Here is a 26,464-nt window from a genome sequence, read left to right as displayed (position 1 = left end):
CCAGGCAAAACGTGGAAATAATTGCAGACTGCGAACATTCTGAGAGCTTGTTTATAACCTGCATGCAGATATCATTATCGGCAAAACAGCCAACAATGCTCATATGAACCAATATTACATTTATATGGGAATATCAGCCAATGATGTTGGTGGGACTATTTCATAGACTAATTAACTGCGATAAACAACCTTGGGAAATCTGATCACAAGCCATATCCCTAATCTGCCACTGCTAACGTGCACCTTTTTGGATGGACTGTAGGAGGAATCTCGCACAGAACGGTCCAAAATCAAATCAGACATCATATTCCACCAAGAGGGGGAAAAAACACATCTGCAGATATTTCTGGGATTGTGTGAGCATGGTTGAAGGAACACGTCCATCTGCTGCCCTCGCTGCAGCTGAAGTCATCTAAGCAGACTAAACAGTCTGGTTCCATCTAGCTTGCTAGCTACCATGAATATGCTCCCATTATTGAGTGTAAGCAGCTCCACCCCACAATCCTGTTCTTGTGTCTGAGCATTGCAGCAAAGCTAATCTATATGCCGGCACCCGACGTTTTATCATGTTCTTCTGGACAGTGTTAAATGCTTTGATCTCAGGCATGGCTCAGAGGCAAGGACGCAAGGACAGGTTGGCAAAGGACAAATGAAAAGATGAGCCGTAGACGTGGAGAAATGAATGCCAGGATAAAGCATCGTCAAGTAGCACATGTTGCTGTGCAAGTCAAGTTCCCAACCCTGAATGAGTGTAGCGTTCCAACACCGCCATCTAGTGTCCATGTGAGGCAACGCATCCTAGTAAGAGCCAAGCGGTGACCCTGATAGTGTGGCTCCTTGCTAAATGTTGTGATGAGGTGTGTCTGACTGCACAGCCAATTCATTTCCACCCTGAACAACACAAAGCTGTTTCCAACAACTAAAAATAAGCGGAGTGACACTGATATTTAGCTAATTAACACGGCGCGACAGAAGTATGACAAGTACCCAATTTTTGTCACCTGCCCACACAACAGTCTGGCTTCTACGTGTTCAAGGAAAACAGGATGTGAGAGAGAAGGTACACCAGCATGACCAAACGGGCATGTCACGTCTCATCATAAACTTCAGCTCAGACGACATTTTGGGGTTTTTTGGAACAAGCTGCCATTTCAAGGCTGTTTTGGCTTTTTGCCTTGTTGGCATTATGCAACATTTCATTCATGTTTCAGCGATATCACGGATATCACGGATATCACGGATATCTTTGTCTTGCAAGGTATTGCAACTCCAGCATGTCACAGTAGAGCTGTTAGGAAAAGTGTTATGATGAAATGACACTTCTTGTACTTGAACCTAACATTATTCATACGCGTTTATACACGTTTTATTGATTGATGGGGTATTTTGGTTAGTAAATGGCAAGATATGTGGTCATGGAAGTCCAGCCATTCCTCACCACTTGGTGTTCCTAACCCCCCCCCCACCCCAATTCCATGCTAGGCTAGTTGGCCACTCCAAATTGTCCATAGGTATAAATGTGAGTGTGAATGGTTGTTTGTCTAGGCTCCAGCACCCCGCGGTAGAAAATGAATGAATGAATGAATGGATGAATATAAATAACCCAAACAAATCCAACATGTGCATGCAGCACCATCACTAATTAAGAATCCCAAGGTTTATAACTAACACTAACTACTCCTCTCACCCTGTCAGTAACGGTAAGACAGATGCATGTTATTTACGTGTATGCGTGTGCCCGTATCGGCCTACTATACGTGTGAGAGTCGTTTCAGTGCGGAATAGTAATTACATTTTATTTGCAGAAAGAATGACACCTTTGAGAGGAAGAGAACAATCGGGGGAGGAAGGCAAACAAAGGAGGTGTTAATGGAAGTGAAGAGAGGAGTTTGGCGTTGTTGTAACATGTGGTCTATTTAGGGATGTCAGTCATGTGGTCCGTAGCTTGTAGAACTCCAGGAAGAAAGGTGCCACAGACTGCTAAGGAGGCAGGGTGCTTTCTTTTAGAACCGATAATACATTGGCTGAGCGGGTTTGGAATCATTCACCATCATTGGAGAGAACTACCAAGAGCATAGTTTACCCTGGTACGATGTTGTTTATGACAGCTGTGCTGGCTTAATTAAAACGGTGGAGAGAAGTCTTTAGCCATAGTTCACAATAAGATCATGATTTTGGGAGTCTACTTGAGTCAAATGTATTCACCAGCACATTTAAAAAGGCAATATGCTTTGCAATTCAATTATTTACAAACTTAAGTCGAGATGTAACGCTCCACTCCAAGTATTATTGTGAGATTTAAAAGTCTAATTTGGCGAGAAGGGCTGTAAAGACAGCACAATTCCACCCTCGGCCATCTCTGTGTGGAGTTTGCATGTTCTCCCCGTGCATGCATGGCTTATCTCCGGGTACTCCACCCCCCATTCCAATCCATAGGTATGAATGTGGGTGGGAATGGTTGTTTGTCTATATGTGCCCTGTGATTGGCTGGCCACCAGGTCCAGACCCCGCCTCCCGCCCCAAGACAGCTGGGATAGGCTCCAGCACTCCCCGCGGCCCTCGTGACGATAAGCGGTAGAAGATGAATGAATGAATGAATGAATGAATGAATGAATGGAAAACCAACATCTGAATGAAAAAAGTAAATGTGAGCTGTCGCTGTTGACATTAGATGTCTAAACAGCAGAGGGTGCTGTTGGCCAAAACAGTATTTGCTGCAGAAAGGCAACAAAATGTCCATTGTTTGGATTTTACAAAACTGCCTTAAAGGCATATGCACATATTTTATGCACATCATAAGTTTTATTACTAATGTATAAGTGAAGCCGTACTGCTAAAACTGTTTTTAAAGACGTGTTTTGAAAGTGTTTAGGGTGTTTTTATCTGCAATATTTATGTTTTTGGGCCTGTTTATTATGTTGCAGACCATGTGACTCACCAGCATCTTAGCCTTTTCGTGTTCTTCCCAAGCCTTCCCTTTCTCAATGATGAGGGCGGGGCTCAGGTCATCCAACCCCACAGTGGCTGCAGTCTCTCTCTCCCTCTGAGCAAGTCTGGCCAACTGGTCCTGCACCAAGGCCTGCTGGTTCTCAAAACTGAGATAAGAGATAAGAGCAGTATTAGCTATTCATTATACAAAGAGCGATTCAACCCATTTATCCAATCTTCTTCTTCATCTACCAACTTCAGCACTCACTTTCTACGAATTTCTTCTTGTACTTCTGTCGTGGAGGCTCTGGGTGATTTTAAACCTGAAAAACAAAAAATACCACAACAATGAACAATTGTACTACTATAATACCGCCAATGTAGTGAAGAAATGTAGTAAAGTTGATGTCTTTGAAGGACAACATACTTGATGTTTTGTTGCCGTCTTGCTGGGATTGAGGTTTCTTGGACCTGCCGGACCCTTGGGCATCCCTCATCCGCCTGAGAACTTCTTCTGAAAGCTGGAAAACCAATATGTGGGGTCATATACGCTCATCTACTACAGTAGTGGGTACATAATACGGCATTAGAAAGGGAGTAGTTAAAGATACATTGACCCCCCCCCCCCCCAAAAAGTAAATATGTATTACCCAACGCCTCCATTAGAACTGCTTGTGGAATTTCATGTAGACGATCATACATTTGTACAACATCACACACACACATGTACAGTATTTGTGGAAATACACTATAACTGACAAATATCCATCTCATCACGCCGGTATCGATCTACTACCGATAACATCCTTGTATCGGTAATATCACCATTTGGATGTATCGGCCCAGCTCTAATGTCCAGTTTGCTATCATTACATTAAGGCAGACTCAGAGGGGGGTGTCAAATAGCATGTCATCGGGGGTTTCAACGAGGGGGGGTTGAGTGCGTAAGAGCAGGTTGAAGTGAGGACGCCCCCCCCACCCCCCCGGCTAACAATTATTAACGTAGCTGACCGTTAAGCGCCTGCTCACAAAAAGAGGACTTATAAGGAAATAAACGTTAACAGTTACCTTCACTCCTTCAATAACGGTGACCTTCTCGTCTTCGTCCAGTCCGAATGACACCTTCCTTGCCGCGCTGCCATTCCCTCCCATGTCGAAAACCTTGTTTGTCTCTTCTGGGTGTTTTTTAGATTTAATTGAGCTTTGTTTTGCGGCACTGAGACATTTGTTTGACAGCAGGCTGGACTCGCCGCCCGAGACCGCTGGTCAAAACGGTCCAATCAAGGTCACCGTGGCCCCGCTGTATTCTTAAAGCTGATTGGTTGTACAAAAGAAATTGTGACGTTGACCGTAGAAGAGGACTATGGGAAATGTAGTCCAGCTGCAGTATAATACTAGCACAGCGCTGTAAGGAAACGTTAAGCCTGGTAATGAAATGTATTTTAATTAAACATTACATTAAGTTGTTTCAAAACATGTCTCTATATCTTCAACAGCATTACCATGAAAACAAGACATAAAAAAATAAGAGCCGACCATGACATTTTTATTCTGTATCATGGAAGCCTTTGACAGGGAATTAATATTCTTGTAATCAAAAACAGATCCAAAAATTATAATAGTAATTATATGCAAATCTAAAAAGCTCATATTTTAGTCGTACAGCACCATTCAGCTGAATAGAAAACACTATCAATCTAACTAAGAATGCTGTGTTGTTGCTCCACAATAAATTCAAACATAACCCTGTGGTACACCTTCTACATACAGGTCATGGTTTAATGCAGCGACTTTGTCACACTACAAATGTCCACGCAAACACACAGCAATTTTTTGCTATTGACGCACAATTACCAATCTTCAGCAAAATAGCCGATGCATTTCCAGCTTGGATGAAGGAAAGAGTTTGGCATCAGTAAGAATAAAACTGATTGACCAATAATACTTCATTACATCTGTACATGATGTACAAGTAGGAATGTCAAGTTTCAAAATAAATAGAAAAACGGGTTAAGACCGTGGTTGAGAATCTGAGCGTCGCTACTGAGTGGTGTGAATATACAGTAGAACCGATCTGTTCCTCTGACTTTCATTGTACACTTCGACACAGAACACCAACACATCAGCAATTAGTGGAGAAGATAAGATGTACCAGTCAACAGCACTAAACCTTGTCTTGTATATTGGGACGTGACAACAAAGGACAATACACGTTAGCCGACGTCACTCCAACAGTTGGCTGGGAATGTACACATGATAAGTTATCTCTGAAATCATGCTAACACCTGAAGACTTGGGCTCTTGAAATGAAAACAATCTTCCTCACTGAGGACAGAGTGATTGCTGTTGACAAGCAGAAGGAGAGAAGATGTGTTCCAGCGGCTTGCATGTGGACTACAGCAGCAGTACACACGGTTTCATAAAAGCAGTTGATAGCTTCACGGTCGTCCACATGGATGGAGAGTCGTCCACCTGGTCTCCGAAAAGGACCAATTTGACCAGTTTCTACAAGTCAAACTATTTTGGCCCAATACCATTTTTACAAACATTGAAGCCCACATGTCGCTCCCCCAAAAAGGAAATTAGACGTTAACAGGTCTCCACCGATCAGCTTCAATGCTGTTGATGCTGCTGGACCCATAGGGTCCGGAGGCAACATCGTCCAGGTATGCTCCACCCATTCCTGTACTGCTGGGACCAGACCCATCAAACTGGGTGGAGGAATAGTACAGGCCCTGGTCAGTGGGCTCCTTACGACCAAGAGTTGCAGCAACGGTCGGTGGAAGGTTGACATCGGTGTCATCTGGCTCGTCCACCTGCGACTTGTAGGAAAACAGGATCTTGGGTTCAGAGCTGCTGGGGCCCAGGGGGGAGAAGAGGTCACAGAGGCTTAAATTAATTAAAATTTTACGTCAAAACACCTTTAATTTCTGTGATTTGTCCTTACGTACCCAAAGAATCCTTTGAGGAATGTGACATATATGAGTGGCGCAAAAGCGGAGAAGTACAGGAAGGTGGTGACATCCACACAGCTGGTTCACCAAGACACAAACTGTAATTAGTGGCAACTAAAAACATACACATGGACTCTATGCTTCCGCTTAACTACATCATTTCAAATACATTATACCACTAACAATTTGGTGATGTGGTTGGGTGACTTTCTAAAAACATATCAACAATAATAGGCGATTGATACTTTATTTAATTCCAAATCGTTATTACATAAAGAGTAACTTGTACCCATTGCTCCGGGTTAAACCTTACAAAGGTTACAATGTACTACAATGTCTACATGTACACTGGAACCTTGGTTTTCGTAACCTCCAATTTACGTTGACAATTCCCACCGAATCACCAAGTCTTGAATAAAAGTAAAAGTTCAGTCGTCATTTAGAATGATCACAAACCGAGGTTCCACTATGTATTAATTATGATTGGCAGTAAGAGTATTAATACCGGTATACTGACCAGAGACCCTCGATAATGTCTGCACAGAGAAGAGCACTTCCCAGGCCTTGGATGAAGTTCAGCAGAGCCAGGATGGCAGCATACATATAGAAACTCCTCTTAGCTGGATGGAGGAAACGTACACATTCAATGTGGAACATCTCATTTCTACTCCTAGATGTATTAAAACTTACATGGCAGAGATATCCTCTCCCTCAGTGGTGTTTTTGGCAAGATCACAATCAGAGAGTACACCTGGAAAATACACAGTCAGTGTCAGGAATTCTACGAGTTCTTCCCAAAAGGTATAACTGCTTACTAACCAAGAAGAAGAAGCAGGAGCTGGCCAACCAGAAGTGTCGTCCTCCATGGCCGTAGATGTTGAAGTCCTCAGCGGACAGGTGACTGTCTGGGTACAGGATCTCTAAAGTGCCCTGTGAGGGCAACAAAGTTTTTACTTTAAGTTCTTGTACATTTGTAGGGAAAGTAAAATGTATGCGGGCCTGTGACCATGGTCAACTGTGCCACAAAGTATCCTCGATAATCATGACTTTCATCACCATTTTTTAAACTACTGTAATTATTGCGGAGAGATGTCATTCATATGTGAACCACTAGATGGTGCTCAAGTAGAGCGTATATGTTGTGAGCCACATTAGCCTGTGACGGAAGTTGACTGTATAAATGTTAGAACTTTATGCCATATACGCCATATTGAATGGTTGCGTTTCTTTGGCAGTGTAGCACACGACACCGTCGACACTGCCATTTTGCAATCTTTAGTTTATATTTACTTTGACCGTCAGGACGGCTGCTCTGCTGCGCCTCCAGCAGCTAGGGAACATGAGCTGGGTTTAGACCGTCGTGAGGTTAGTTTTACCCTACTGATGATGTGTCGTTGCAACAGTAATCCCCAGTAATCCACATCACACTCCCACTGTCGGCTGTGGCATTGGCCTTAGAAGCCATCACTTCTGTGCCTTCATTTATGTTAGCGTATTCTGTCTCAGGAGGCTCACTGCTAACCCTCAGTATCCACGCTCTAGTAGTCCCACCTCCACAACGAGGCTGAATGAGATGAGGGCTCACTCTCCCCAATTATTCCACTATAGAACCAATGCGCACAGACAGAGTGAACCCTCTTGTCATCCAGCCTGTGTGGCACAAAAGCACGAACACATTAAACAGACACACATAAACACAAGCATTCACAAGTCAATTTATCGAGGGCGTCACAATTATCGATTCATCGATTAACGTGACGGGCCTAAATGTGTCATTTCATGTCATTTTTTGTCTCGTGAGATTACCTGTGTGATGGAGTACGCCAGTGCAAGCACGGCAGTGATAGCCAGAACACGCTTTATACTGGATTTACTCTCCAGGTGGCCTAAAACACAGCCAAGGAAAACTGCTTTTGAACATTTTTGGGGGGGAAATGTGTGTAAGAAATGTAGTATAAAACCAAGTGATTAACTAACCAAAAGCCAGTCCAAGAATGACAACACTGAGTTCAATTGCCAATAAGAAGAAGCGGGAGATTTCCCATAAGACCTAAGGGGGAGAAAAAAAAAGATTTTTTTAATGAGGCAACAAAGATCACAAGAGTCCAATGTGACTGAACAAATATGTGGTTACTGAAAAACACCATGTGGCCAACTTTTGTACAAGTTACATAAGCAGTACTTTCCAAAGCAACCACTTCACTGTACACAGTCATACTGTAATATCACATACTGAAGATCCATCTGGTATGTCAACAATGTAAGCTATGCCTTTTTTTCTTTTATACGGCGGCCTTACAAAGTCACGGAGAAGCTCATATCAGGCTCTGCTCAGTATTTCATAAAACAAGTGCATACTTGTATACAACTGTGTATACTGCAGCAGCTGCTTCTCATTCATATTGGAACAGTACAGATTGGATGGTTGTTGGGAGAAAAAACATGTTGTTCCACTCAAAGATCTTGACAGATAATTTACTTTAAGCGTCAATGAGTATATTTTTTGCATATTAGTGGTTATGGGACAAGCGCCTTAACCCGTTTGGATCATATATACAGAGAGGGTATTGTGTGTCCTCGTATAATGGCGAGAGGTGTTTATTTACACAACTGCAGAGAGTACAAGGTTATGCATTAACTGGTGGGGTTAGTGGAACAAATATATTTTTTATACAAATACTGATATTTCCACATATAAGGGCAGTGAGTCCAAATAATATATGACAATATTATATTGCAATATTGTGTTACAGCTTGCAGCAGCTACTTTGGCTGTCTCGGTACAGCGAATACTATTGGATGTATTGTGGCAGGTTGGTGTAACTTTGATTTAAACATCCTTACTTTGTCAATAATGGTGGCAGAGCTGGACGAGCTGACAGTCATTGATACAATGGCCCGGGTGATTCCCACTGCTGCTACGACAAATACCTGGGAAATACACAAACATGGTAGGAGACATTAGCAATGTTTTGCCATCAAGTAAGAACAACGTGCCCTTGAAACGGCGTGATGTGTGACCTTTGGAAGCCTTAAGAGGCAGATTTAAATGCATTAAGAGTCTGCTTGGTACATACATGATGTTGGTAGGGAATATAACCAGAAGACAGCAGTCACTGTGAAGTCACTGACCACTTCACTTGTCAATGTAAAAATAAGTCCTACCAGTAGGTAAAAGGTGGTGAAGATAGGACTGGAGGTGAGTCGAATCTTGGCTCTGGCTGAAGGCAGCTTCCACATCAAGAAAACAAAGAAGGCGACATTAGGCACAAGGAGGAGGAGGTCCCAGAACCGCACCCTAGGAAAAGATGACAATATGAAGACAAATATTAGTGGCATTGTCAGGATTTGGATTTTGTTTCCCGCTACTGGTGTTTACCTGGAGTCACCCACATCCTCATATAGAACTTGGAGACATTTATGAGGTTTGCTGATGTTGGCTTCCGAATCAGGAAGCCAGGTAGGGAATGCGGAAGTGTTCTCCAGTGACGTGGACGTGACGCTGCCATTGTATTGAGCAAACCTGACCACAGCAGTCACTGTGGCTAGCATGTTTTTTCCTCCTGGGGTGCGGGGAAAACTAAATGAGACAACAGTGATGACTACAACTCTAGTCATACATGCTTTTACGACATTGTAATCAAGGTGACAAGTTTCAGGATAATCTTGTACCTGGCGGGTACGTCACAATACTGTATCTGCTTTAAAACAAACATGGAACGACTCTGGTGGTAATATAGTATATACGTAACGTGAGGGTTACAAACGGAAATGGTTAGTATCATGTGTTCAATGCTATGTACGGTAACGTGTTCGTCAGTCCACGTAATATTAATTTTTCCCGTGTATGTCTGCCTATTTGTTAGTGTTTAGTTAAGGTCGTTTCCTCTCATACCCCACGCGTGTGGTTAGTGTTCTATTTCCATTGCACGTTTCTTCATGTAAAGTAGTCTCACGTGTGTACGAAATTTACGGGAGTCAATAAACACCCCACGGAGCCCGCCCTAAAAGCGTGACTAATACGATATATTCACCAGTTTAAAAGTTCCCACCGTTTTTACAAGAAGTTATCAAAAAGGGAGTTGTTGCTGCATTCGCTACTTTAGTTTCAACTCTTCACCTTTTCAGAGAATGTTACCTGTTAGCCGACGTAGCTAGCTATCCTATTGACCAATATCAGTGCCCTTAAGTTAAGTGACATGAATCTTTACGCGAACATAGATTACGGTGGGAGTTGAAATAGATGATACTAGTGGGAAACCACCGGTGTTGTTAGTATGGAAACAAAAGTGAAAATAGTCCAAACGTATAGTGACGCTAATCCTGCGAAATGCAGTAGTTTACCTTTACAGAAGCCTCGAATTCCCTTGTCCGACTGAAGGTGAATATACGTCGTAAAAATATGTCAACGTATGACTCACATAGTGTCGTATATATGAGATAGGTCACTAAATTGTTCAATATTTCGGGACATCTCTGGCGAGCTCCGTTGACAAATACCACCGCTGGTCATCTGACATCTCGGCAGCCGAGTGGACGCGGAGCACATCTCGCGAGATTATATTATGACGCCACTCGGGTGTTCTTGTGCGCATGCGTCATTGAGTGTTGTACTAAAAAGCCAACATGCTCATATACCGCCCCCTGATGGTCGTACAATGTATCATCTTGAGTTCATTTAAACCAATGAGCAATGTAATAGCTCATTACGTGAACATCGTCACATAACGCATACAGATGAAAACTTATAAATTTATATTAATTTATGAATTATAGGTGGGACATTTTGAAAAATGGCTCTGCAAAATAAATAAAGTATCAAAATAAATGTTACTAATGTTATGTATAGTTGGGCCGGATCTTTCACAGAAAGCCCCCACCACTGATTATAGGGAAAATAACCTTTTCTAAGCAAAACAGTCACATCATTAAATATCAAAAATGTACCTACAAAGACAGAAAAGTCATTAGGGAGCCCATGGGGTTAAAACAATTTTATTTTAGATGCATCCATTTTGCATGCAGAGCCAAGTATCCACCTGCAGTGTAGTCAATGTATCGTTGTAGCATGCCAATTTAGCAAATAAATATTACAGTGTCATTAAAAAATAAAAAAAAACATTGCTGGTTATTGAGATCATTGTGTAGGTTGACAAATCACGATATAACCATGTCCTCATTCACAGTGTACAAATATTTCTAAAGATGGTAGTGCAGTACCTAGAAGGAAGACATGAAATGTGCCGTTTAGTAGATCAATAGTGATCAGTGGAGTGTGTTTGTAGCTTGTTATCAGTCCTTTTGTATATACTCTCAAAAGTATACCAGCATGATTGTACAGCAATTCTCATACCCAAGTCCTTTACTACCAGGACATCAAGGAAATCACATTAAATAACTCAAATGGAGTACAATAGTAAATGCCAAGACAAAATGCATCTTTAAAAGCCTCCCAAATACGCACATGCATGCACACACACACACAACAGGACGTAGTCACATGACAGCTATGGGAAAGTGGTCCCATCACATAAAACACTCAATAGTAGTTACAGATTTGGAACTTCCAGCATTCAGCCAGCTAACTAACTTATTCTGTAGATATTTTTGGTCCACACTTTGAGCTATGCGTTGCCAGGCAAAAAAACAATTCAATTGAATATCAGTGCTACATACAAAAATAAAAGTAATGACTTGATAAATTGTCATTAACATTGGATTGATTGTAGCATTTGTTGTGTTTGAACATCGGCCAGCCACAGTTGCTAACATCATTTAAAGGCATGATGAGGCATGCTGGGAAAAACCTTAAGGCAGACAATGGTAATGCGTTTTGGCACAGGGTAAAGAAGGAGGGTGTGACTACAGTAGTGTGTCAAGGTCCAGTTTTGCCAACGGCTCCTTCCAGTAGGAGAAACTGCTGAACTCAGGGCAGACCAGAGCAGAAGGCCCGCTCCCGCCAAGCTCTGGGAAGAAATGATCCACCAACTCACCGAGGTGGCAATACCTGCATGGAAGGAGTTCCCATCAATAGACATTTCAGAGTTTTTCATGAAAAAAAAACAACATTGAAAACCTACGAGGACTTGTTTGCTTTGGTCTTCTCTTGGATCATCTCTCCTTTTGGATTGACAGTAAATATCTTGGTGTCAGACACGCCCACCTGCGTGTAGGCGAAAGCATCCTGCAGAAACAAACATCAGGATCACTTGCAACAATGTCAAATGTCCACATTTTCTTGACGAGTGGCCCCCATTCTGTTACATGTTACATGACTACAGCCCACATCCGCAGTGCAGACACAAGTTGGGAGGTTTGCAAAGGATACCAAACACTGAGCAGATTTAGCAAACGGAAAAACAAAAAGTAGTAAATAAACACCCATGGCCAATATGAGAGGAAGTACAGTATACTGACTAAATGTGTAATACTACTAGAGCTACTAGCCTCTAACGTTGACGTTTTCTCACACCCCAGATAAAGGAAGTGAGAAAATCCCGACTATAATACCTGGCCAAACAATCTATGTGACCATGGTGGACTTTGATTTAGAATAACCATAATCGTGAGGGATATTGATGCCGAAGACAGAAGGTGCAGGAGTACATACGTTGGTCCTGTTACCAAAGGCTGCATAGAAGGGTTGTCTCTTCGGGTTGAAGAGGTCCCTGATGTCACTGAGACATGCAATTTTAAACACCTCTGGCTTCTTCTCAATCACCTCCCTGCACAGGTCAAAACGGACAAATTTCAATTATTATCATCATCATCATCTCAATGACACATTGCGTCATACCTAAAGAATCAAATGGAATGAGCAACAGAAGACAACCCAGGACTGATGGTGCACGTTCTTATTGGTAGGAGATTATAAGAGGTAAAGGTACCTGTGTAGTGCTGAAAAAAGACTGCTCGGTGCTAGTAGTACCGGGCCTTTAGGAAGAACAGTGCCTTTGTCGTTGACCCACTCGAGGTAATCCTTAGTGATGGCGGCCATTCCTATGGCACGAGCTGAACAATACAAGAACTTGTAACCATTTCTGTAAAGATAGACACACACATCAATCATATCAGGTATCAGTAGATATCCGCTTTTCAGGTTATGATTCAAAGCCACCCAAAATGAACTTGGATGCCCAGAAAGATGTATATTACAATCAATATTATTAATCAAGCCTGGGCTACAGTCATGACAAAAATATATTAAACCAGCCTTGTTACTTCAGTTTGTTCATTTTAATGGCTGGTACGACGACTTGCAGTATAGTGTGGAACATGTAATGTAACTGCACCACACATACTATGTGGGTATTGAAATAAACCCTTAAATATGTGCACAGCAATACTGGCAATCATAACCCACAAGGTATGCTGGGTAACTTCATGTTGTGGAAGTGTGCACTTCAAGTTGAAATTTGCCTCCATCAATCTTCCAAGTGTGCTGTTTTTCAATTTCATCCAAATAATGTCGTTATTATAGCGCAGGTTTTCCCACAAATAAAATCCTTTTTGGATCCAAAATCCACAAATCTACAGGACATGCCGGGAAATAAGTGTCACCTACTGGTGAATTTTGTGGTAGAGTTTGGCAATGCCTTTGTGTGTCCAGTCTTTGCCAAACTGAGGCAGGATGTGACCGAGAGCATCAGACCTGCAGGAAACAAAAGCTGCTTTGAGTTCCAGAGGAAGTTCATGTATGTGCACCAAGCACGGCGAGTAAGGGGGGGGCTTGGAAAGACGACGCTATATACTTTGTGATGGTGCCATCGATGTCTGATATGACGATGCGATCACCCCAGTTCCACAAATAGATGGTGGCCTCACAGCGACAGGTGCCCTGGTACTGAGTGGTCACACTGAAAACCACCTTGTTGGGCCCGTCACGCAGATTCAAGTTCTCCTAGTCAGAAAGGTAAGCGTGAAGGGGGCAAGCGACACGTGCAGGATTTACTTCTTACAGCGTGTGCCTTTTTACAATCTGTTTAGAGGTCAGACGTAGAGACTTGCGGTACATCTGGGTGATGCACTGAGCAGTGCGAAGGGTTTCTGTTGACAAGCTGGATGGAAGGAAAGGTTTTTCACCAAGCCCTGTCACCTCATCGCTGTCCGCATCGTCCTGTGTGGCTCTGGGAGAAAACAAATCCAATGAAATTGGCTTAAAAGTGGTGTCGTTGAACAGCACTGCACCATATTATCGGAATCGGCAGCATAAAACTCTGATCGGAGCATCCCTAAACTCAGTTTTGCAGTAGTACCTAATGAAGTGCAAGTGCATAAATATATGATAACCAGCATGGTGCAGCCATAACCAGCAACAGAGTGAGGATTTCTGAGTGAATGAACGTACTTGACGGTGTTCATATCTTCAACATTGATCTCCTGGCCTTCCTCGGAACGCTGCTGCCCAGAAAACAAAACAGTATCATGAGAACAGCCGCAATGCTTGATTTACATTTTGTGCTCTATGACAGTTGTTTTTTTTTAATGAAGGTACAACTTCAACCTTATTGGTGTGCAAGTCACGCCTCCTCCAGGAGAACCACCAGCGTCCTGACTTTTTGGGCATTTTGTCCTTTACCAGCCTCTCTACTGTACTCTAGGCATGAGAAACAGAACGGAAACATTCATCCAGTCACAGTTTTCCTCCTTTCAGTTTCATCAATCATTCAAGAGCTCAGTGATAGGCGTCGTGAATTACATCAGGAACAAACCTTGGGTAGGTTCTTCTGGAAAGCCGTCATGGACAAGACCATTGGAGCTGCCACTGCCCAATTATAGTAGCTGTTTAGGACGAAAAGGTGGTAAGAACTTAAACATCAGTACATTGAAAATGAAAAAGATTGAAGTTTTGAAATCCTACTTGGAGTTGATACAAATGACAAGGCTTGGGTCCTCAATGATGCCCGGATTGTTGGCAAAGTCCAGGTATGACACAGAATGCTCCAGAAACTTCTCTGAATAAGTAACGAAACGCTGATTGGACACCTTCCTTTTTGCACGGTGCAGAAACCGATGCTCATAAAAACACACCTTTTGTGATTTGGCTGGTGTCACCCACGTGTCCACAGAGGGACATGCTGACCTCTGAGGCGTGGGAGGCAGAATCTGAGTGGTATTCAGTCCCGCTGTCTATGGCGCCCACAGATTGGGGGGACTGGCTTCCCGAGCAGGAGCCTTGATCGGCTACATGAGCAGATGAAGCCTCCGTTTCACTGCTGGGACAAGACACAGTTACGAAGTCATGGAACTACTAGTCATGCAACTACTGCAATGTCTTTGGAGGTACCACCAAAAGCTGCGGCCTTTCTGACATTTCCCAAAACACAGAAAGCAAGCTGCCATGGAATTGGGATGGCCTTCAGATGCTGTTTATCCCAAAGGATGCAGCCCTGCATTTGGACACAGCTATCATCTCTTTAGTCTTCTTACCTCTTTGGGAAGTAGAGTGCTGCAACCTCTGGATCCAGTGAGGTCAGATCATCCAAGTAAATATCCGTAGGTCCCAGATGGTGATTACGCCTGTCTGTGAAAGAACTGTCTGGTAAAGATGTACCGTAGCAGATAGAATGTTGGAGAATGGCTCACTCTTCTTTGCGTCTGGTTGCTCGTGTTTGTTGGATGTCTCCGAGCAGTTTAACTCCTCAGCATGCACGGCCCCGTTTTCTTTAGCTTCAGCTTCAGCTTTGGCAACTCCGGCTCTGCTGTCCTCCTCACCTCCCTCGGCACAGGGATCTATCCCACTGTCGCCATCACTGGCAGGAGCGCTACCTTGCTCACTTACGGGTGCCAGATTAGATGCTTGTGCACAATCCACGCTTCTGCTGTCTGCATCAATAGTTTGGATTACAGCATCTTCACTTTCTGCAACTGTCTGACTGTCACTACTCGTTATGTCACCAGGAACCGCTGCTTCACACACACTGCTAAGATGCTCAGTCATGGCTGTAGCGTCTTCCTGAGCAAGAGACACAGAGACCCCCCTTTCTGTCGACGTACAAGACTCTGAAAGTTCACCAAGTCTGGAACTGCTAAAGTTAAACGGTGCATCAAAGGTCAGCGGCGTTTGCGTGGAGTAGCTCAAGCTCAAATCCAGAGACTGAGTCCTGGGTTGTGGTCTGACCACAGTGACCCGGTCCACTTTGCTACAGCTGATCACAGGCTCATTGCCCAAGTCAAAGGAGTCTTGTCTCTCGATAGTACGAAAATGTGACGAGCTGGAGTGCTCTATCTCCACTGATGTCCTCTCAGAATGCCGTGGCTGGAAAAAAGGGCGACAGACAAAGAAACCTTACGGTGATAGTCTCAAAGGTCGGGCTTTTACGTGCGGGTCCTGTGAATACCATGGGAAAGCCTCCCCAGTTCCACTGCATGGGCAGCCCAGGGGAATCTTGGCTTTTAACCACAAGCTCAGAGTCACTCTTAGGAGAAGATGGCCGACTGTCGAACACACTGCATGGATAAGAAGAAGTACGGATTACCGACGTCCTGTCTAGGTCCGTGGACTCCAATAAAGAGAGATATAGATCTTCCGCACTTTTCTACAGGCGACTGGTCCCCGTCTGAGTGTGGATGGGCATCTCTGGCCCCCAGCTCCTGTTCATTTGGCTCCTCTGACAGCGAGTAGTACACAGACTTACTGTAACACACACACAAAACACACTCATCATTACAGTGAAAACAAACATAACACCGTGCAGACTTGGGGGGGGTTGGGGGGTTCAGCGAAGGTAGCTGTCTTTTAAAGCAGCTGGATCACCATGGTAACCTGGGCTTTTTAGCAGACAATCTCCTGGCAACTCCTCCAAACACTCCATGATAATTACTTGTTTTTGTAAATGACACTGGCTGGGGAAAAAGAAACAACCTGAGAATATTGACCACACTATGCAAGGCGGCTGTTTCTGCAATTAGCAATGTGTGCTCTGACAAGAACGAGGTTGTGTATCATTTTGAAGGCATACTCTTTCATAAAAGACAGATACCTCTGTCATGCTAGCAGTCAGCTAAAACACATCCATCAGCAATTTGCTTTAAAAAATATGAAGTTAGCTTTGTTAGCTCACTTACCTGACTTGCAAAGGTGTGACATGCTCATCTTTAGCCGGACTCTCCTGCCTGGAGGTCTGATCACTCTCCCACTCTTTGTCTTTCTCTCGCTCCTCTGAAGATGAGCTGGCTTCTTCTTTTCGGTGACTATCGGAGCGCATGCGTTTACGGCGGCGTTTCTTCTTGCGGGTGGTGGAGGATCCTTCGGGATTCTCATCCATGCCCTCAGGGGTGGCAAAAGAGATCGGGGAGGTGCAGAGATGGGCCGGAACTTGGAACTGTGAGGAATGGATGAATTGATCCAAAAATAGCCAAGAAATCCAAACCTTGACTGATGTCTCTATGTTTCCTGACCTTACCTCTGTGTTTTCATTTTCTTCAACAAAAAAAGCTTCGCCGTTGTCCCCTAGTTTCATGTGCAGGTCCACCGATTCTCCATTTATCTCTATGTCCACCTGCACCACAGCAAAGAGCATCAAAAGGAATTAAAAGCAAATAAACTGGGATAAGCTGGGAAATCAGATAATGTTAACTGACTCACAACTTTCTCCTTGGAGCGCAGCACGCCCAGCTTTCCAAAGCGGACATGAAAGGGGGAACACTGGAAGGAGCCATCGGGCTGACGCACCACAATCACGTCAATCCCTCCAGTGAGAGTGGCGGGGTTAAGGCCACGATACAACTCCTTGACCGTCACAAAGACGGTCTCTGCCAGCTGGCCTACAATATTCATGGTTTGAGACTACAAAGCAAAACACAAGGTGGAAGAGGAGTCAGGACTTAGGAAGTCTGCAATCCCCAGTTCATGTTGTTTCTAGTGTCTTTCATTTACACTTAATAAAAGCTGATTTAATGGCCGCTGTGAGTGTCAAGGAGTCATTTCAAAAGGATACACTTCCAAGTAATAAAAACCTTTGAAATTCCATCATAACCATAAAAACTCATTTAAAGGGCAGGGAATAATTATCTGTGCCTATTTAACATCTGACTACATCCATCCATCTTCTATGCCGCTTATCCTCACTAGGAGCGAGAGGCGGAGTCCACCCTGGTCCTACCCTCATGTCCACCTTCACTACATCCATAAACCTCATCTTTGGTCTTCCTCTACGCCTCCTACCTGGCAGCATCCTTCTACCAATATATTCACTATCTCTCCTCTGGACATGTAATGTCCCTCTGATGTACTCGTCCCTGATCCTATCCATCCTGGTCACTCCCAATGAGAACCTCAGCATCCTCATCTCTGCCACCTCCAGTTCTGCTTCCTGTCTTTTCCTCAGTGGCACCATCCCTAGACTAAACAACATCGCTCGTCTCACCACGGTTTTATATACATTTCTTATCATTACTTTACAGACCACTTTAGCAGCAATATACTAGAAGAAAAACACAGACCGCATATCTTTGTCCGGACTATTCCAACAATGCACAAGAACCAATAAGTCAATCATCCACAGCGCATCACATGACGTGTACAGCCAACAGGCGAGTCTTACCCACAGTGAAGGGTGCAGGTGCCCCTTCCCAGCCAGGCTGTTATTCCTTGACCTTCCCTCTGCCATACCAGTCCACCATTGAAGCCTCACACACACGTCTGTCGTGGGCACGCCGGGGTCTGGTTGCCCAGGCAACGCTCTTGTGTATTTCACATATTACTCATCAATGGTCATTTTTTCCCATCACCTATGTCACTCCAAATTAGGACTCGTGGAATGAATTATATATCCCATTCACGTCCGTACTTTGACAAACTTCATTGGCGATCTATCGTCTATGGTCGCATCGCTGATCGCTGATCCTGCGCGGTGAATTACACAGAGGCCAACTGAACCTCGACGTGACCGGGTCCTGGCACAGTCAGTCCAACACTCTCGCTTCCTCTGTGTTGCACAATTTAACACCGTCCCGTTCATACTTCCTCACTGGTGCTGCACATGACAGCCACTCCAGTAGTTTCTGAACGGCTTAGAAAGGCTTAGATGGGCTATTCAAACACCCGACGCACACAACTGACAGTCCCTTTCTGGGCTTGACCACAGCTCTCCTGACCATCAGAGAGGATGGATCTATATACGGCGTCATGGTCCACCGAGGCTGGTCCGTTTGGGAGGAAGTCAAGCAAATAATCCGCAAATTATAATGGATGCTGCTGAACGTCGAAAAACAAGAAGTAAGTCAGTGAATATATAACAATATGGTAAATGTACTACAACAGTTATAGCTATGGAGCGATGGTGTAAGGTATTCTGGGATTTTAGTAGTAATTGAACCCAGTTTTTCCATTTAGACTGAACAGAAACTGCCAGGTCAGCAGTACTGCACTGGATTCAAGCACTGATCGAATAGCAATGAGACAAAATGTACCCTGGAACGGTACGATGTGTTTCAGACTTATAACTTGTTACATTAAGGAATATCATGTGATCACATGTGCACAAATGTTATACAATTTTAACATTTCAGTTTTAAAATATATTTTAAAAAAGGCAATATGGAAAAACAAAACAACAAATTTCTAATTTTTGAAAAAGAATAAATTCATAATAACAAAAGGAAGGTTTGGAATAAAAAAAAACAGCAGGCTAAGTTGAAATACTTCAACTTAAATACTAATAAAAAGGTTTTTTTTTAAAAGGAGCAACATCCCAGTGGCCCTTGCATCTTTTCATTATCCAGAATGTGGCCGCCTGTGGAAAAAGTTTGGACACCCCTGGTATACATTAGTCATCCCAAATTGCAGCCATAGCACCCCGTTCTATATCCATCCGCATCGGTCAAGAGGGGCTATGCCGGAGCTCATCCCAACCGACCTCGGTGGCGCGGAGAGGTACACCGTGGACTGGTCGCCAGCCAATCGCAGACTCCGTTCTATACAATATGAATGTTTACAAACTAGAACATGAGAACCATATTCTAGGATCAGACTACAGTGTTGAGTACCCATTTACTGCCCGTGTACTTCCTAATCAAACGGGTTTTCGGGTCAATTAAACAGGAAGCCGTACTACTCCTTGATGACTACACCCCCAGTGACAACACCTACACCAATGACACCGTTTTAAAAAGGAGATATTGAAAGTGTCTAAACTCAACTTCAAAGTGGTGTTTAAAATGTTACAGTCATTTATATCTGCTGTGACTTTAAGAAAACAAACAATGTTGGGACTACTTTACCACTTTTTCAAAGTCGATGCGACGTCAACCTGTCTTTCAACCGTTAACAGCACCGAGCCAAAAATGAAGACATTATCAACATCGTCACTTTCCCCGGTGATTATTTAACAACTTCACGGTATAATGAGCATGAAGCCATAGATTAGTAGCTCCAAACAAATGACAAAAGTGCAATTGTACTCACTTTTCCAAACGATTTTCAGAACGCAAAGACGTCAGTCAACCATTCTGTACGCTTCCTGGTGTACTACGCATGCTCATGATAGCATCAGCCAATAAAGAGCCAGGGAAGCGTCATGTCCCGCCTACGCTTTAGATGTGTAAACAAAGCGACTGTCTGAAGTTTGTCCTCTTGATTATCTCTGAAAATAATGACATATTTTATGACGACACAGATAAACTGTTTTCAGACCAACGTAACCACTTTAACTAAGCTCTGAAAACAATATAAAATGAAAACAATGTCTTTATCATGTACATGTAAATATGTCGAAATGATTTTAACATCGCTTACAAAATTCACAGCAGACTGACTGCGATGGTGTTAACAGTAAAATATAATCATATATCTAATAAAAATTAAGATAAGAGAAAATAAGTATGTTGAGAAATATCTATATACATGTACAGCAATTGGTTGCCATTTTCAAAAAAGTAAGCGGTTTTCGACAGCAGAGGGCGCTGCTGCATTTGCAAAAACAGCCTTTTATCTTGAGCGGAATTTTCAAAAACAGAAAAAAACAACTACAAAAATCACACTTATTTAACCGTACACCACAATTGAATATACGTTTCAATAAATTAAATAAAAATGGAATAGAAGAACATAAATTAATAAATTGTTTAAGATAATAATGAAACTACCTAGCAATAAATAGCAATAAAATACATTGTTTGGTAAAAAAAAAAAAGGGGGTACAGACTGTATCATAATACCATAGCTGAATAAAATACAGAGTATTTTATAAATAACGTAGCGCAATGACAAAGAATGAAACTAATAAAGAAAGTTGCAATATGTTTGTTGAACTTGCTAATGCTGCAACTGAAGTGTGGCTAACATTTCCCATCATGGAAAGCAGAAAGGAGATGCTGCAGCCATAGCATAAATCAAGGTGTTCCCTCCAAGCTCGGTTCCCAGTGATGGCAAAGCAAAGTGCCTATTTAAGGACACTCCTCATCTTCAATGTCAAACATTGATGCCGTTACAACGTCTCTGCATCTCCTCCGCTCCGCTCCACCATCACGGCACCTCCTCTAAATATTTAGGCCCTTTTCTCTAAATAAGGCAGCCTTATGGTAGTTCCTGTCATGTCTGCCTACTCCCCCCACAAACATCCCGGCTAGCGTCTCTGTGGCAGTAGCGAGCTAGAGCCTGTGCATTCTTTTGCCTTGTATGGAGAAAGCGCCTGGCCGGAGATGTCTTTGTACGCCGCAGGGCAGCCTCTCCATTGGCTGGGACAGAAAGGGGAAGGGCCTGATGGGAGGCTGATTGTTGAAACTTTTTCAGTGGGACTGCCTGCTTCCCTTCCCGCACTGCTGCTGTGTCAGGACTGGACTCCAAGAGCTTTGAGGGACTCACGCACTTCTCCACCTGAAGACAAGGTGAGAAACCTTTTCATTCCTGAAAGATTGGGATCATACACGGAAAGGTATTGCAGGACAATGTTGTGGCCGTGTTTACTTCCATCTCACTGGGAATTCCGACATATCTTTTCAACCACTTCCATGGCTTTTGCTTTTGGAATTCATTGACCTTTGGCCTGCAGAGCTGAAGCCCCGGCAAGTGATGACAGGAAGGTAGTTTAGTAATAGCAGGCGTCTGTGAGGGGGGGTGTGGGCGTGTTGGCATGAGAAATGGAGGAAATCTACCAACGACGGAAGCAAATAGAAGCTGCGGAGCATTGATTGTCTTATGATTTGACCGATCCATGCTCATTGATCATGCTGGGTTCCCAAAACAGTTTGACTACAGACGAGCATATAACTCAATTAGAGGGCCTCAGGTTGGACTGTTTACATAGGAGCTGGAACACACACACACACACTCACACACACGCACACGCACACAGGCAATGAAAGTCTATGTGAATGAGAGACTAGCTTATCTGATTGAGGAATTTCATGGTTACTTACCGGATAACTTGGAATTTAGATCTAGTTTGTCTTCCAGACTGTGAAATGGAGAGAGGAGGAAAGCCAAGAAATCGTCACCATATTGCAACATTTCATATGTTTATGTTTTACCCTAGTCACTTTACCTGAAGGCTACATGCATGTCGTTATTATTATGTACTGTAGTTGCTACAAGTCATTAGATAAGAACACACACAGGAGTTTGTTATTCTACTAGCTATACAGGAGGTCAGTATACTGCATACAACAGTATAGCAATATAACCGTCAGACTCACAATGTCATCTTGCATATAACACTAAACTCATCATACAGCAAATTAACACCCAGAAGTATACCTGTCAAATATACAAACATACAAATATACAAATATACAAAGTTTTCCCATAATGCGTAACACATTCATTGGGGCGCTGCAATGACGTCAGCCTCCCTGGGGCTCTCTCTGGTAGCCAGAGCCATCCTCCATTTTCTATGTTTTGCTCAAACAAAATGCTTCATGGGTTTAAAATGTTGTTTTTTTTTATTATTATTAATCTCTTATCTTCTAAATTTAGTGGGTGCTGCTTATTCACCGGACTTAACAGTCACTTATAAATAAATAAAATTGACAGTACACATGTAAAAAAAAGTGTTACATTTTGTGTGTATAATTAATTACAGTGGAACCTCGGTTAGCGTCATCCCCAGTTATTGTGGTTTTTGGTTAACATAGAAAGTTCACGCCACCGTTTTGCCTCGGTTAGCATACAATATAGCTGTCTTGACGCATTATTAATTCATTGCGTGAGTCGGTATTTGTAGTATATTGTTTTTATCAAAAATGTCCTTCCTTGTTAGCATTAAATTTGAATACAATGTATTTATTATAGATATTATAGATATTATTATTAGGTGCTAATAATTATAATAATTACTATCAGTATTAGAATTTCATTCTCGTTTTGAGCGAGTCACACAATTCCTGTTGTTACCAGAGAATGGACAAACACCTCCGGACAGGGTAGCCATCTTGTCCCCGGTTGAAATGGAAGCCAGTAGCATACGTAGCTCAGGGACACTCGGGACATGATGTCATCCCAAAAGGACGAAACAGTCACTTCCCTGAATTAGCCTCCTTGGTATCAACGACAATCACACTCCTAGCGGGGCTGAATATGAGTGACGGGTCTATTTCTGGTCATGTGGATACCGTGGTGACATGCGTGGTGACATCATTTTCACACCCATCAATGGAGCCCCCGCTTAGAGAGAAACTGAGAAGATTGCAGGAAAAAAACACCAAAGACCAAAGACTATACAGTACGATTAAGAGTATTACTGCCATTTGCAACATCTGATTTGTATCTAGTGAAGCATGGTGCTTCTCCCCAGGCCTCCAAGCAGCCGCAGCCATGTCGAGCAAGCGTGCCAAGGGGAAGACCACGAAGAAGCGCCCCCAGAGGGCCACCTCCAACGTCTTCGCCATGTTCGACCAGTCCCAGATCCAGGAGTTCAAGGAAGCCTTCAACATGATCGACCAGAATAGGGACGGCTTCATCGACAAGGAGGATCTGCACGACATGCTGGCCTCTTTGGGTACGACACCGACACACATCCATAACACATTCATAACACATCCATAACACTCTTTACACTTCCTTCACGCTGTTGGCATCAGGGAAGAACCCCTCTGATGAATACCTGGAGGGCATGATGAGCGAAGCTCCGGGACCTATAAACTTCACCATGTTCCTCACCATGTTTGGAGAAAGGCTCAACGGCACCGACCCCGAGGACGTCATCCGCAACGCTTTTGCCTGCTTTGATGAGGAAGGATCAGGTGAGTCTATATGTTTAAATGTGCATAAAATATATACATACAACACCATAAAGCTTCACACATGATCACAAATGTAATAAATTCATTAAAAGAGGAAAGAAGAGAAAGAAAATAATGGATTAAAACATCCCTACCGAGGAAGCTAGGCACAAGCACCCTGGCCTGGGCTGGACATTTTTTGACAGATACATCCAAAGAGTGCGAAAAAAGAAAAATGGCAGGTCTTTCCTTCCTGCAGCTGTCAGACTGCATAGTATAAATGACTCCAATAACTGTGCAATAAACCGTGCAATAATCAACAAATAGTGTACAAAACGTCTTGATTTGCTGTTTTTTGCAGCTGTAAATCTGTACTTTCCCGTTTGTTCCCCAAGGCGTTATCCACGAGGACCATCTGAGGGAGCTGCTGACCACCATGGGCGACCGCTTCACAGACGAAGAGGTGGACGAGCTCTTCCGCGAAGCGCCCATCGACAAGAAGGGCAACTTCAACTACGCCGAGTTCACCCGCATCCTCAAACACGGCGCCAAAGACAAGGACGACGAGTAGATTAGCGGCGAGGACGCGACGGCCCCGCCCTCCGCACACGCACCACAAATCAGTTTCCAGTTCCGACTTTTATGAAGCCTGTCACATGAGCCAGATAGGGAGAGGAAAAGCATTCCACAGTATTCCCTGATGGACTACTTTGTAGGTCATCATCACCAAGTGTTCCAGGTCTCGTGGATGCAGGTCTCCTGGCAGGCTTCAAGCAGCTTTGAGATGCACTTTACGCCACAAGGACAATCGGATCCATCGCTCATCCTCGTTTACGTCTTCCCGCTATTAGCGATACCAGCGGAACACGTGACCCTGTGACATTTCAATGTAACGTTATTCCTGTCGTGTGTATTCCTTATGACAATCAAACATGGGGGTGTGCTGCACGTGTGCTGGCTGGGGTGGGTTCTGATCCCATGAGTCCAGGATCAGCAATGTGTGTTGTCAAACTGCTCAGGTGAACAAGGTCGGCGCATTCGTCCCCGTGAACGCAGCTTTTGGTTCTTCCCGTTTGTGAACTTTGTGTAGTCTCGTAAATCCCAGCAATGGAAGCATGCTTTGGAATTTCACATCTTATGTCTCATGTTAGCTTTAAATGTTACGTGTAGTGCAACTTTGTATCTTTTATAAGCTAGAAAATAAAACCTTCCTGAGCTGAACATGTTTTCTTCTCATTCAGGATTGTGTGGGATTGGATTGATTGTTGGCTGCGGAACTATCATCTTCTCCATTGGAAAAATGGATTGGACATCGCAGGTTGTTATATAGAACGCTCTAACAACATAGCAGTCTGACTCATGGTGTCATCGTAGCATCAACTTAGCACTCCAAAAATACGTATATAAACATGCACTAATACCAAATTAAAATGGGAAAAAAATTATTGGGGGGCTGCAATGACATCAGTCTCCCTCTGGGCTCTGTGGTCCCCTTGCTTCCTCTGGTGGGAAGAGGCAGAATTGCACTGCCATGTCATGCAAATGCATTATGGGTAGACGTTAAAATATTTCTATGAAGGTTAAGTTGCCGTGTGATGAATTTAATGTTTGTAAGATGAAATCCTAAATCAGGCTGTTAATATTGAGTAATGAGCTCCTGCAATTTCCAATAGGTTGACAAGTTCTTTCAAGTTTTTTTTCCCATAGCTCATGATTGGCTCCTGTCAAATGAAGACTTCCTACAATAATCAGAAAAAAGCCAAATTTATGGTATTTTCCACATTTTAAAATGTAACTGTTGACAGCTATGACAATACAGCTGCATTCTCCGGGAATAACTGTAGCACACGACCTCCACATCAATCACACGTTCATGGCCATATTTCCACAGCAGCAGTGTTGTGTGAAAGTAGGACTCAGATAATAACCAATAAACAATAAATGACTGAGCAGAGTTGAACCAACCCAAACAAGATAGTCTAGGCTTAACTGGCTGTAAAAAGTCCAAGCCAGGATGAGCAGACGTGGACTACCGAAGCCCGGTGAAACCAATCCCGGATCAGTGCGGATACGCGGCGTCCTTAAATAGACCCTGCTATTGATCATCATGCCACAACGAGATCGCCGTACTTTCCCGGATGGAAGCAGAAAGGCTCAAGGGCAAATTTAAAATAAGGCACCGCAGTCATAAATCACAGAGAGGACGTGTGGCAAAGGATTGCAGAGGCAGTCAATTCAAGGAAATAAAATAATTTGTGGGGAAGTAGAACATAAACACACTCGCGGCTCCACAAAACTCATAATTAAAAATCCAAATAGTTTATGTTATGTTTATTGCTTGGTTAACAAATGAAGAACAGCAGAGTACAGTAATAGTGGAATAATTATTGCTTTCAGTTTATGGTGACCCTGACTGAGATAAG

General features: G+C 43.3%; 4 protein-coding genes across 10 annotated transcripts in view; 1 reads left to right on the top strand and 3 right to left on the bottom strand.

Moving 5' to 3' along the window:
* chchd6b (coiled-coil-helix-coiled-coil-helix domain containing 6b) overlaps window positions 1-4,217 on the bottom strand; it is a 41,642-nt gene extending 37,425 nt beyond the window's left edge. For both annotated transcript variants that reach the window (XM_058054598.2, XM_078798577.1), the window contains exons 1-4: window positions 3,997-4,217; window positions 3,356-3,449; window positions 3,197-3,251; window positions 2,939-3,095 (exon numbers count right to left, since the gene is read on the bottom strand). In XM_058054598.2, coding sequence (XP_057910581.2) covers window positions 2,939-3,095; window positions 3,197-3,251; window positions 3,356-3,449; window positions 3,997-4,080 — 390 coding nt within the window. In that variant the 5' untranslated portion in view covers window positions 4,081-4,217. The remainder of the gene's footprint in view (window positions 1-2,938; window positions 3,096-3,196; window positions 3,252-3,355; window positions 3,450-3,996) is intronic.
* A 212-nt stretch (window positions 4,218-4,429) lies between these two features.
* Window positions 4,430-10,409, bottom strand: tpra1 (transmembrane protein, adipocyte asscociated 1). Its single transcript, XM_058054901.2, has 11 exons — window positions 10,227-10,409; window positions 9,262-9,445; window positions 9,048-9,180; window positions 8,727-8,813; window positions 7,860-7,932; window positions 7,689-7,768; window positions 6,702-6,812; window positions 6,573-6,633; window positions 6,400-6,502; window positions 5,880-5,960; window positions 4,430-5,781 (listed from the first exon to the last, which is right to left on the bottom strand). The coding sequence occupies exons 2-11, from the start codon at window positions 9,432-9,434 to the stop codon at window positions 5,511-5,513; spliced, it is 1,173 nt and encodes a 390-aa protein (XP_057910884.2). The 5' UTR covers window positions 9,435-9,445; window positions 10,227-10,409; the 3' UTR covers window positions 4,430-5,510.
* A 440-nt stretch (window positions 10,410-10,849) lies between these two features.
* LOC131106184 (phosphatidate phosphatase LPIN2) lies at window positions 10,850-20,444 on the bottom strand. Of its 5 annotated transcripts, none has more exons than XM_078798781.1 (20): window positions 20,290-20,444; window positions 17,470-17,670; window positions 17,288-17,383; window positions 16,950-17,206; window positions 16,417-16,518; window positions 16,223-16,331; window positions 15,468-16,140; window positions 15,312-15,405; window positions 14,913-15,097; window positions 14,743-14,836; window positions 14,594-14,663; window positions 14,386-14,478; window positions 14,230-14,282; window positions 13,858-14,008; window positions 13,634-13,782; window positions 13,447-13,533; window positions 12,770-12,922; window positions 12,493-12,607; window positions 11,963-12,066; window positions 10,850-11,889 (listed from the first exon to the last, which is right to left on the bottom strand). In XM_078798781.1, exons 2-20 carry the CDS (start codon window positions 17,659-17,661, stop codon window positions 11,745-11,747), a joined length of 2,922 nt encoding a protein of 973 aa, XP_078654907.1. In that variant the 5' UTR covers window positions 17,662-17,670; window positions 20,290-20,444; the 3' UTR covers window positions 10,850-11,744. The 5 variants fall into 5 exon arrangements, with proteins under 5 accessions (XP_078654907.1, XP_078654909.1, XP_057910994.2 ...); XM_078798783.1 differs by lacking the exon at window positions 20,290-20,444 and adding an exon at window positions 20,106-20,258; XM_058055011.2 differs by lacking the exon at window positions 20,290-20,444 and adding an exon at window positions 18,428-18,948.
* myl9b (myosin, light chain 9b, regulatory) lies at window positions 19,083-25,262 on the top strand. Of its 2 annotated transcripts, XM_058055016.2 has the most exons (5): window positions 19,083-19,101; window positions 21,616-21,710; window positions 23,615-23,818; window positions 23,901-24,062; window positions 24,437-25,262. In XM_058055016.2, exons 3-5 carry the CDS (start codon window positions 23,635-23,637, stop codon window positions 24,610-24,612), a joined length of 522 nt encoding a protein of 173 aa, XP_057910999.1. In that variant the 5' UTR covers window positions 19,083-19,101; window positions 21,616-21,710; window positions 23,615-23,634; the 3' UTR covers window positions 24,613-25,262. The 2 variants fall into 2 exon arrangements, with proteins under 2 accessions (XP_057910999.1, XP_057911000.1); XM_058055017.2 differs by lacking the exon at window positions 19,083-19,101 and having other exon boundaries at window positions 21,597-21,710.
* The last annotated feature ends 1,202 nt before the right edge of the window (window positions 25,263-26,464 follow it).

The sequence above is a fragment of the Doryrhamphus excisus genome, linkage group LG18, assembly GCF_037039965.1.
Source record: "Doryrhamphus excisus strain RoL-2023G ecotype Guam linkage group LG18, RoL_Dexc_Guam_v1.1, whole genome shotgun sequence".
Taxonomy (NCBI): domain Eukaryota; kingdom Metazoa; phylum Chordata; class Actinopteri; order Syngnathiformes; family Syngnathidae; genus Doryrhamphus; species Doryrhamphus excisus.
Note: the sequence above shows the minus strand (reverse complement) of the source record. Positions and strands in the feature narration are given on the sequence as shown.

Excerpts from the sequence above, each read along its gene's own strand:
- tpra1 (XM_058054901.2), bottom strand. The coding sequence starts at position 9,434 with ATGCTAGCCACAGTGACTGCTGTGGTCAGGTTTGCTCAATACAATGGC. Across the intron at positions 7,933-8,726 it reads CTGCCACCATTATTGACAAA|GTCTTATGGGAAATCTCCCG; the intron begins GTAAGGATGTTT and ends TCTCCCCCTTAG. Across the intron at positions 5,961-6,399 it reads GACATTATCGAGGGTCTCTG|CTGTGTGGATGTCACCACCT; the intron begins GTCAGTATACCG and ends TTGGTGAACCAG.
- LOC131106184 (XM_058055011.2), bottom strand. The coding sequence starts at position 18,493 with ATGGCAGAGGGAAGGTCAAGGAATAACAGCCTGGCTGGGAAGGGGCAC. Across the intron at positions 16,141-16,222 it reads ACTGGGGAGGCTTTCCCATG|CCACGGCATTCTGAGAGGAC; the intron begins GTATTCACAGGA and ends CCTTTTTTCCAG. Across the intron at positions 15,406-15,467 it reads GCAACCAGACGCAAAGAAGA|ACAGGCGTAATCACCATCTG; the intron begins GTGAGCCATTCT and ends GTTCTTTCACAG.
- myl9b (XM_058055016.2), top strand. The coding sequence starts at position 23,635 with ATGTCGAGCAAGCGTGCCAAGGGGAAGACCACGAAGAAGCGCCCCCAG. Across the intron at positions 23,819-23,900 it reads CGACATGCTGGCCTCTTTGG|GGAAGAACCCCTCTGATGAA; the intron begins GTACGACACCGA and ends TGTTGGCATCAG. Across the intron at positions 24,063-24,436 it reads CTTTGATGAGGAAGGATCAG|GCGTTATCCACGAGGACCAT; the intron begins GTGAGTCTATAT and ends TTGTTCCCCAAG.